The sequence below is a fragment of the Nicotiana tabacum genome, chromosome 8 (genome assembly GCF_000715075.1).
Source record: "Nicotiana tabacum cultivar K326 chromosome 8, ASM71507v2, whole genome shotgun sequence".
Classification (NCBI taxonomy): domain Eukaryota; kingdom Viridiplantae; phylum Streptophyta; class Magnoliopsida; order Solanales; family Solanaceae; genus Nicotiana; species Nicotiana tabacum.
The window spans coordinates 140,038,655-140,050,536 of NC_134087.1; the positions used below are offsets into that span (position 1 = coordinate 140,038,655).

At 36.1% G+C, this 11,882-nt stretch overlaps 1 protein-coding gene across 1 annotated transcript; it reads left to right on the forward strand.

The window, feature by feature from the left end:
- Positions 1 to 6,746: 6,746 nt before the first annotated feature.
- Positions 6,747 to 10,698, forward strand: LOC107815257 (putative pectinesterase/pectinesterase inhibitor 34). The gene is made up of 3 exons (XM_016640820.2): positions 6,747 to 7,972; positions 8,206 to 8,342; positions 9,756 to 10,698. The coding sequence occupies exons 1-3, from the start codon at positions 6,999 to 7,001 to the stop codon at positions 10,451 to 10,453; spliced, it is 1,809 nt and encodes a 602-aa protein (XP_016496306.2). The 5' UTR covers positions 6,747 to 6,998; the 3' UTR covers positions 10,454 to 10,698.
- The last annotated feature ends 1,184 nt before the right edge of the window (positions 10,699 to 11,882 follow it).

An 11,882-nucleotide genomic window follows, 5' to 3' on the forward strand; every position in this document is an offset into this window, starting at 1 on the left:
TTCGAGTCCAATTCGTCTTTCAAACCTTGAATTATTTTTTTTCAAAACACGAACAAAATATTCCAAAAATTCTCTTCAAATTCCATGGATTAGAGGTTAAATTTCACAAATAATCACGTAATATAATTGAAAATTGATCAAAATCACTTATCCAATTGTTGTAGGTGAAAATCCCTCCTCAAAATTGCCTCCTACCGAATCTAGATTTCTAAAATATGAAAATGCTATTCATTAAATGTTTGAGATGAAAACTCTACAACATTATCAAGGTGAATAAATTTGATCAGATTATCAGGAAATTGTGTCCGTAATTGAATTATTTGTGCCAATTATTTCATAAACATGAGGTTACAAGATGACAATAGGCACACATGAGACCATCTAAAAGAAGCATATATTAGAATCATAAAATATCTAAACGGCCCACTTTGTAGGTGAATAGGTCCATAAATATCCCCATGTATATATTCCAAAAATACATAGGTCTTAATCCCAATCTTTGATGGTGATGATCTAATAGTTATCTTGTTTTGATAACAAGCAATACAAGAAAATTCAGTATTTAAAAAAATCTTCAATTTTTTACTGGATGCTCATTTGAATTTTCTATAATTCATCTCATCATTATATATCTAGGATGTCTCAGTCGGTAATGCCAAAAGCACAAAACTATTGGAATATATAAACTTCTCATTTACAATACAGTATACCTCAATTACCTAATCTTTGTCCAATATAAGCCAAAAGACAAAGCATGAAACTTTTCTATAATATATTTCTAGCCAGGATATTCTTGGTGATACCAAAGCATTGAAGATTCATCTTATCCATTATTTCAATATGATAATTTTGGCGAATATTGTTAAAGCTTAATAAGTTCCTTCGGCTTTAGAAGAGAACATGGTATTATTTATAATAAGTTATGTTTCCTTAGGCAAAATTATGATAGCTCTTCTGGAGCCTTCTATCAAATTAATATTACCAAAAATTATAGTAATATTTGCGTTACGTAGATGAGAAAAATATTTTTTCTTTGAATGTCGTATGTGTTATAGCAAAACAATTCAAATAAATATCTTCGTAATTGGATTTTAATCTAAACTACTTTGAGATATTTTCATGTCTTCAAAATGCAATGACATACCCAAATAAAAGTAACAATAAATATTACAACTATTGATTGAATAATAGAGGAAAATGACATAATTTTTAATTTTTCAACCTAAAAACACATAGTAAAGATTAATAGATATATGTAATTACACGAGTAATCTAGAAAGTGACGATTCTGTATGCATATTTTCGTATTCATCTCTACTTTATGTTTTGGTCTAATTAGGATACAAAAAATAATTGTTTTCACTCCAATCCAGAAACGTGAGAGGGTAACAAAATTTAGTCAACAAAAAAACAATCGAACTCAAACCATCAATGAGATATTTTATTTAATAAAAACGAGAATAGACTAGAACTTTGTTTAATAAGAACTACACTGATATGACTAAACTAATTAGTACTAACTGATAGGCTAATACCATGATTTCATGATTTTTATTTGCTAACTACTATGAATTGATAAAAACTAAATTAAACATATTAATCTTTCTTAACAGCAGATGCATCACAAATTCAGGTGATCTAGTTTTTCTTTAGGGTGCTTAAAAAAATCGGTTACATCCAAGTTTGTGATGTCAACTTGATTCTCAGAGATAAAATTAGCTTTGGGATTTTTCTCTTTCTTCTTTAGTAATACTTGATAAAGCTCCACCAAGCATTTTGGCATACGCATGTACATGACCAATGTTCTCTTCCCCTGCATTACTAGCATCTATTTTATGAGCCACTTACTTCTACAATTTCGTGCTTCTCATCCTTCTTTTATCTCTTTTGGTAGTGATTTTTCTTTTAATAAATGATTTGCACCTGGGAAAGAATTTCTTCTTGATCACAATGACGATCAGGGCCACGGTATTTTTCACGCCTAGAGTAGTGGAACACATCTCATTTACTTCAGGAAATGGTGTAGAGTCAGTAGGTCGATTCTAGTGATTTTTCACAATTAACTCATTGTTTTGTTCAGTCATAAGAAGATAAAAAATCAATTCAAAATACTTCTTGAAACTTTTGTCTCAATATTGCTACAATAGGAGCATATTCGAGGCATGAAATATGAAAGATAAAAATAGGCTATATATTTATAGAGAACTAATTTGGTCCCAAAATAACTAAGTCTAACTTTAACTTGGTGTTAAAGTAACTAAGCATAACTTTTCCTCAAAGAAATGAATATGCATTTAAAATAATATAAAAAATATATTTATAACAGGCAATCTGATGTGGCAAAAATCATTTTAATTTTATATATACCAAACAATATTGGTTCTATACATAGCTGTAGATTCAACTTTGCCAATTATAGCAGCTTGCCTTTGTTAGGACTCTGAGCCTGAACCTGTAGGGCCACTGCCTACAAATCTAGCTGCCTCCCACCCGTATCGGACCTTTTTTCTCTTTTCTTCATTCTTTTTCATTTCTATCTTTAGTTGTAGTGTTTTGGTTCTAAAGTATTAAGTGGATGGTTTCTTTTTTCTAAAAGAAGTAATGCACTTTTCTATTGCTTAAACTAGTATATCTGTATGTCACCTTCGCCACGAAGATAGGTGCTTCAAGAAATGCCACCTCCTTCCATAATAGATGTAGAATTCGCATATTAGATAATTCCTCCGTTTCAATTTATGTGAAATTGTTTGACTGAAAACGGAGTTTAAAAAGAAATGATAACTTTTTGAATTTGTAGTTCTAAAAAAGTTAAAAGAGGGTCTAAAGTATTTATGTGGTTATAAAAGTTTCTCATTAAGGATATAATTAAAAGTTTAAACTAAATTATTTCCAAATTTAGAAGGAGGTCATTCTTTTTGGAACAGATAAGTAAAAAATATGGAAAAACATTTAAAAGTTAGGAAAGGATCGTCTCACCTCACTGAATCCAAGGAAATCGCCCTACTTGCCAACCCATTTGGAGAAGAATATTAGCAAAAGGGCCAAAAAACAATTACGTAAATATTTGGACAATCAAAATTTAAGTGATAGTATTGGTGTAATTTAACTCGTTATAATAATTTATTTGCACGTATTATTTTGTATGAACTTACTATTTTAAATATTTAGTACTTTTAGAAGAAGATAATACAAGGTTAATTAATTTAAAATTTGAATAACGACTAGCTAGTGCCAAAATGTGTGTAAAACTTGAATTGCCTAATAATAGATCAGAAATGATTTTTTAAATTTGACATTGCATTTATGAAAGGAGTTTTTACACCATGCACCTGCTCTAATTATTTCTACAATCAGATATTATTTGTGTATATCCCGAGCATCAATTGATATCATAAGATGGCTAGAGTAAAGCAAGAAAAGAATTTCTTTTTCTCAAAATTTCCTTATGATGTTTAATAAATTGATAAGAAGTCATAATAAAAAAAGGGAACGATGCATCACGCTATAAGAATATTTTGTTAATTAACTTTTACACCTTGACAATGTAAAATGTATTTGAACAATTAAATACTAATTACAAGCGAGTTTCTAAACTAACAGTGATTGGCCAATAAACCCAGAAAATATGGTAAGTACACATAATAACCTTTATAACCGGTTAGGGTGAACATAAGCACCGACCTTTTTATTTTGCTTAACAACTATACACTCGGCAAATTTAAAATTGTCAAAAGAAAATCCTCGCAGTTCTTTGAGGTGGGACATTGTGTTTTCTTTTGCCAGGGTAGGGTGGTTCTTCTTTTGTCAATATATACAAATAAACATTGGGGTACAGTATAAATTAATTATACAGCTACTTTTAGAAACTGTGCTTCTACAGACACACCACCACGTAAAAAACCAAGTCTTACAAGATTTTGGAAAGAAGCTAAAAATAGGAGTGAAACTAATTAGTAAGCTAGCTTTCCCCAACTGAACCACTGATGGGGCTCTAGAATTGGGAAGGGTTAAAAACACAAGCCTAGGAGGAAATTGAACCGCATTACTAACTAATGAAGGGTTAAAAGTACGACACCTCCTTCAATTTTAAATTATAGACAGTCACCTCCTCCTATTCGACCATACATTATATCAATGTCATGCCTATTTTATCCTCCAATTTTTTTACTGTATTATCCCCGTAGCTTTTTATGTTTAAAGGAATAGGATGTCGAAACATTTAAAAGATACAAAAACTTTGAGCTGGGTTGAGCTTGCCATTCTAAAAGGGATAACAAAAGAAGGCCAGTAGATGCTGTGTTCAAGCCCAAAATATCTAAATACTTTCATGACCAAATAAGCAAAATGCTTCTTTTCTTGTTACAACCTCTCTCGTCCTAACCTTCCACCTAACTTCATTTGATTCCACTTCTTAATCCATATTAACCCCCTAGAAAAACTTCAATACCATAATCTAAACAAAATAATCCAAAAGATCGATTAACTAACAATGGATGGCCCTCAAGGATGGAGCCATAATAGAAGTTACGAATTTAATAAAACTCATTAGCCTTGGTTCAAAATTTATATATGTCAAATTCACTTAATATATATACATATATGGGTGAAGCTACGTATGGCCAAAGGTGGTCAACTGAACACCCTCGCCAAACAATTATTCTATGTATAGGGTAAATATTACTTGTTATCGATTAAAATAGACTTTAAATACCTTTGCATAGCCCCTGGCAAAGGGTGTCAAAATTTGAACACCATATATATGTATATATTGGAGATACCGGGAGGTGAAAGGTGTGCTGATAGCCGCCGAACTCGTAGTCAAAGGGCTGGCTCCACCCCTGCCTACATTACGATGATAAAGGACATGTACGAGAGAGCTAAGACTCGATGTAGGACTGTGGGAGGTAACTCGGAGCACTTTACAGTTTTTATAGGGTTGCACCAAGGGTCTACACTATGCCCGTTCTTATTTTCCCTGGTGATGGATGCACAAACACACCATATTCAAGGGAAGGTGCCATGGTGTATGTTGTTCACTGATGATATAGTCTTGATTGATGAGGCGCGAGGCGGCGTTAATGAGAGACTGGAGGTTTGAAGACAGGCCCTAGAGTCTAAAGGTTTCAAGTTGAGTAGGACTAAGACAGAATATCTGGAATGTAATTTCAGCGACGCATCGGAGGAAGCGGACATGGACGTGAGGCTTGACTCATAAGTCATCCCAAAAGAGAAATTAAAGTTTCAAGCACCTTGGGTCTATTATCAGGGGGATGGCGAGACTGACGAGGATGTCATGCACCATATAGGAGTGGGGTGGATGAAATGGAGGTTAGCATCTGGAGTCCTGTGTGACAAGAAAGTGCCACCAAAACTTAAAGGCAAGTTCTATAGAGTGATAGTTAGATCAGCCATGTTGTATGGGGCTGAAGGTTGGGCGGTCAAGAATTCTCATACCTAGAAGTTGAAAGTGGCAGAAATGAGGATGTTGAGATGAATGTGTGAGCACACTAAGCTGGATAAGATTAGGAATGAAGATATTCGGGAGAAGGTGAGCGTGACTCTCATGGACGACACGATGCGGGAAGCGGGGCTTAGATAGATCGGGCACGTGCAGAGGAGAAGTATAGTTCCCTAGTTAGGAGGTGTGAGCAGTTGACATTGGCAGGTATGAGGAGAGGTAGAGGGAGGCCTAAGAAGTATTGGGGTGAGGTGATCAGATAGGACATGTCGCGACTTTAGATCTCCGAGGACATGACTCTGGATAGGAAGATGTGGAAGTCAAGCATTAGGGTTGTAGGTTATGAGGGACTCGAGCATTTTTCTATGTTGTTTCCAGGGCGGGATTAGGCTGATAATGTTTCGCCTTGGGTTGTTTGTGGTTTATGTAGCTTTCACACAATTTTCTATGGCATTAATATTGGTTATTATATTGTTATTGTTTTTACATTTATTTATGTTTCTTATGATGCTGATATTATTTTATTTTTCTGACTTCTGTTGTTGTTACTGATCTACTGTCTATTGTTTATTTTTTTCTTCTTGAGCCGAAGGTCTTTTGGAAACAACCTCTCTACTCCTTCAGGGTAGGGATAAGATCTGCGTACACTCAACCATCTTCAATCTGCCACAGAATTCTAATGTGAATATTCTTGCTTCATATACTATTAACGAAAGTATTTAGTAGGTAGTACCACTTGTTATATACTCTAGTACATTATTCTGAACACTGGATTGATCAAAGGAAACAACAAAAAGAAGTCAATAGAGACGACGCATCCTCTTATCCAAGTCCACCACTTTCCTCCATTCACCGCTACTGTAAGTAGAAGACAGCTAATTCTCCCTCTCGATATTGACCTCACACCAAACCCCCCCCCCCACCCCCACCCCAAACAGTCCACACTTCCCTTTGTCCCAACACTACCACTTCCAATCTTAGGGGTGGGACGACAGCTTTCCTTTTTCACGCTGCCTATATTTAGGTGGATTCAGAATTAAATGTAAGTTCAACTTTTAAAGTCTCTACCAAATCAATAATATATTTTTAAATTTATTATGAGTTTAAAATTTAATAATTTTTATACATATATATATATATATATATATATATATATCCATTATTATTAGTTTCATTTTACATGACACTATTCACTATAGTTGTTCAAAAATAATGATATCTAATTAAATTTTTTTTTATCTCAGTCTAATTTAAAACGGTGAGTATAAAATATTGAGTTTAGGTGAAGAGGTAAACATAGGCTCCATTCACGTCTGGCTCCCCTCCCCTTTCCCACCCTCACGTAGTTCCACCGCCCAATGTATATATATATGCATGATTTTTCTCACTCTCAGTCTTAACTCTATTTTCTTCTTAGTCACACACAACTCAGAAAACACTATTCTTGCCTTCTCCGAAGCTCCATTTAGCTCAGACTACTTTTTGTCGGCAACTGAATTCTTTTTTCTTCACTGAAGTATACTAGATCAGAAAGCCAAAAATGTACTATGGCCGGATAGACAAACCCAAACCTAAAGATCCCTTTCGCCGACAAATACTCCCTAACTCAGCAGACAATGCCACCTCCAACCCCCACAGACTTAAACTCTTACTACTCATTTTCACCACCATCCTTATACTTGCCTCTGCAATTTCTGCCGCTGTATTAGTTACTGTCCGAAATAAAACCGGTCCCGCTCCCACATTGCTTCATTCCAAGCCTACCGTAGCCATGTCACGTACCTGTAGTAGCACTCGTTTCACAACCCTCTGTTTAAGCTCTTTGCATGAATTCCCTGGCGCACTCTCTGCCTCCGACGACGACCTCGTTCATATTTCCGTCAATTTGACGCTCCAGCGTTTTGGCAAAGCACTTTACATGGCTTCCGACATTAGCAACCTTTACATGGACACACGGATAAGGTCGGCTTACGAGGATTGTCTAGAGCTGCTAGAAGAATCAATTGACCTTTTAGCCCGTTCCTTAACGTCCGTCTCCCACGGCGCCGAAAAGTCAAACAATCACGACGTGCTGACGTGGCTTAGCGCCGCTCTGACCAATCAGGACACGTGTACGGAGGGGTTCGCTGACGTTAACGGGAACGTTAAGGATCAAATGACGGAAAAATTAAGGAATTTGTCGGAGCTAGTAAGCAATTGTCTGGCCATATTTGCGGCCATGAACGGCGACGATGATTTCTCCGGTGTTCCGATACAGAATCGACGGCGGAGATTAATGGGATCAACTGATGATGCAGGTACTGTAGTGTCGGCAAAAGACGAGGATTTTGCGCCTTTTCCAAAATGGTTGAATAGGAAGGAGCGAATGTTACTGGACACGCCAGTGTCGGCAATACAAGCAGATATAATTGTGTCAAAGGACGGTAACGGTACGTTCAAGACAATTGCCGATGCTATTAAGAAGGTCCCACAATACAGTAATCGTCGGATAATAATTTATGTCAAGGCAGGAAGGTAAATAAATTATTGAACAATTTTATTGCTTTTCACTTTTTCTTTTTCAATCCCTGTGCTTTTAATTAATCCCACGTCAGTTGTGAGTTGTAGCTTTGAGTTTCTCATTTGTTTGTCGTAGTGATTGGAGTCATGATACTATTATTTTCTAGTAGCGTTAGGACTTAAGCGTTATGGAATTGAAATAAATTTCGTGAGTTGGTCATCGGGCATGTAAAATTGTAAATTGACAGGTATGAAGAGGATAACCTGAAAATTGGGAGGAAAAAGACGAACGTGATGTTTATTGGAGATGGAAAAGGCAAGACGGTGATAACAGGAGGAAAAAGCGTATCACAGAATCTGACGACATTCCATACCGCCTCTTTCGGTATACTTCTGCCTAACCTTTTATTTACTCACTTTGGCTAGCTCCATCTTTTTTTTGTTTAATACTAACATAGTTAAGCCGTACGCACTTTGGCTATTGCATCAAATGTTTGTTCAGTTTCAATCTAAACAAGTGAAAAAGTGGTCCTAGAGTATTTGTATGGTTATAAAAGCTTCTAATTAAGAATAAAATTGGAAGTTTAAGCTAAATTATTTTTAAATTTAGAAAGAGATTATTCTTTTTGGAACGGACTTAAAAGTAAATAGGTTCACCTAGAATCGGATGAAGTACTTTTTACTAGCATATATGTGTGTGTATTCGGTCATTTTGTACCATCATTAGCTTAGATAGACAAAAAAAATATCTATCAAATATTTTTTGGTGGTTGAAATTTAAAGATTAGTGTCTCGTTGCTAAGCTGATGCCTGCTCCACTTATTTATATGGTTTCCTTCTCTCTTGTTATTCTATTTGTGCTTTGTGATTTGTGGAAAACAATGGGCGTGGGACGGCCTTCTTGCCTGGCGATGTAGTAGTAGAAAAGGCACATGGGCTTGTCATTGAATTCTTCTTTTGTACCTCTTCACGTGGTTAGTCGTCACACCCTCCAAACATCATACTCTCTAATTCATTTACTTTTTGGTACAGGAGAGAATAAATGTGTTGGAATTAAATAGATATGACTAAATACTAATTTACATTATCAATCTTAAATTTGAAAGATATATAGTTTATTGACAGAAAAAAGAAAACTGAAAAAAGAGGAGACAAAAACAACACATGCGTGCGCACTTTTTACTCCTAAAGTTACATATTTTGTCAAAGCATATGTTAGATACAATATTTAAAAAGGTGGAGGCACAGAATCGGGTGTTTTACCTATCATGGGAAGCAGTGTTTCATATGAATGGGAACTGGGAATAGAAGTCCCAAGTCATAGGATGTTAGCCCCAGTCCCCACAATTTTTGTTTTTTAAAAAATAAAATAAAATTGTGCGAAATAATAGAGAATCTGATGAAATTACAAATTATTTTGATCCTTATCCATGGCATGATTAGTATTTTTCATCCATAATCTGGAGAGCAGTATTAGAGATAGCGATATGACCTTACTAATATGTGGTCTCAATTTAAAGAAACAATCACATGTTAGGAGGTGGGGTCATTACTCGTATACCCATCTAACTCTAACTATTACTGTCCTTTGACTCATTCTCTAATCATAACATGGTATATAACATGCTAGTTGCCATCGTTATCAGATTATCAGTTAATGTTATCCAGAGATTTATCTATAATTATCTAATTATGTAAATATTTTTTATATCGTCGGTGTGCAAAATTTATACTCTGCCACCTCTATAACACTGGATCAAGGTTCATGGCCTCACAGTGCGAATTTCTTGATCTACAGCGGCAACTGGAGCTGGTTTCATTGTAAGGGACATCACATTTGAGAACTACGCTGGACCAAGCAAACATCAAGCAGTAGCTCTTCGCATTGGCGCTGATCATGCTGTGGTCTATCGTTGCAATATCATCGGATACCAAGACACTCTCTACGTACACTCTCAGCGCCAATTCTATCGCGAGTGTGATATCTATGGTACCGTTGATTTCATCTTCGGTAATGCAGCAGTAGTCCTTCAAAACTGCAGCATCTACGCTCGAAAGCCCATGGACTTCCAAAAGAACACCATCACTGCCCAAAACAGGAAGGATCCCAATCAAAACACTGGCATTTCAATCCATGCTTGCAAAATCGCAGCGGCATCTGACCTCGAGGCGTCCAAAGGAAGCTTCCCCACTTATCTTGGTCGACCGTGGAAGTTGTACTCGCGAACTGTTGTCATGTTATCTAACTTGGGTGATCATATACACCCGCGTGGTTGGTTAGAGTGGAATGCTACATTCGCACTCGAGACATTGTATTATGGCGAGTATATGAATTATGGACCGGGAGCAGCCGTGGGGCAACGGGTGACTTGGCCGGGGTATCGGGTGATCACGTCCGTGGAAGAGGCCAGCAAGTTCACCGTTGCACAATTCATTTTCGGATCGTCATGGTTGCCTTCAACTGGGGTGGCTTTCTTGGCAGGGTTGAATACCTGAAATTAATTGCATAATGAACATACTCCGATTAAGATGGAGATTTAATATGTTTTGTGCAGTGGTATATGAACAACTTATGTCCCGTTAATAGGTCGCTAAATTGAATTTGCTTCATTATTGGTGATCTGACTGAAGATACATTTCAGATTACAGCTTCATTGTTTACTAAGTGCATGTAATTTGTTTTTTACTTTTTGTTATTATTTGATCATATATACTAGCAAAAGGTATCCTTTCAATGAAAAGGTGAAAGCTTTCACATTTGTGCAACAATTAATGGTACTGATCAGATTTTCAATTTCAATATAGTGGTGACTGGTGAGTGGTAACTTTCGTGGGTGTTTCCTTAAGAATTTTAGACTTTCCAATCGATGACCTTGGTCCTTGATCGGTGACTTTGAACTAGTCAAATGTATAATGGACTTTGGACTTGAGTAAGATAGTAAGGCCAATCACCAGAGACCTGATTACAACCAAGTGAATAGTCCTAGAATAAAATGTAGAATATTTATCTTGTGTTTATAATTTTTTTTCATTTAGAAGTAAGTTGTAATCTAAGGCTTGACTATGCACGAAATCATGTTACATTAATTATACATGTAATTGTTGATTGAGACAAGTACATAATATTTGTGAAATTGAGAACAAATAAAAGGATGAGGGTGTAAACTAAAAACCTTCTGGGTCGTTGAAGATGGTCCCAATCCTAGCAAGTAGCATCCACAAGGCACAAATATTTGGAGACTTGGGGAGAAAGACAGATTGAAGAGTTTGGGAACTTGGCAAAGAAGAAGTTGGACTCAAGCCCCCTGCCTGTTTGCTCATTTAAGATCCATCAAAAAATAGTCCCAACACCCAAGGCTGGCCTCATTGGCTTTAATCCGTGAAATATGTAAACGGGCCAAGATTCAGCGTCCTGGCCCTTAAGGGCTAATTTGGACAAGTGTATCCGACTCAAGTTGTCTATACCGTGATATCTCGATCAGCTTGCTCGCATCGACTAATTTTACAGATACTCCCACCAGTTCTTTGTATTTTGCCCACTTAATGTGATTCCGGTTTTGTGATAACAGTCATTTCATATGTCTAAGTTCTATAAGAAATGCAATGCAGATGGCACGACAATTTTCTCCTAACACTTCAGCTCAAAAATCGCTTCTCATATCATGATTTGAGTGAGACAAAATCGGAGTGTAACTTAATGTCAAAATCTTAAAATTCCTGGTGTGTTTGGTATAAAGGAAAATGTTTTTCATGGAAAATATTTTTACGGAAAATGAGTGGTTTAATTACTTAACTTATTTTCTCTTGTTTGGCTGGTGAGTGATAAACTTTTTCCGGAAAATATTTTCTCGTGTTTAGTTGGAGAGTAGAAAATATTTTTTATGCTACTCTCCTCACCCCTTCCCCTAAGTCCCCATGTTTCCTT

Coding starts and splice junctions, on each gene's coding strand:
- LOC107815257 (XM_016640820.2), top strand. CDS start 6,999: ATGTACTATGGCCGGATAGACAAACCCAAACCTAAAGATCCCTTTCGC. Junction 7,973..8,205: donor ATTTATGTCAAGGCAGGAAG/GTAAATAAATTA, acceptor GTAAATTGACAG/GTATGAAGAGGATAACCTGA. Junction 8,343..9,755: donor ATTCCATACCGCCTCTTTCG/GTATACTTCTGC, acceptor CTTGATCTACAG/CGGCAACTGGAGCTGGTTTC.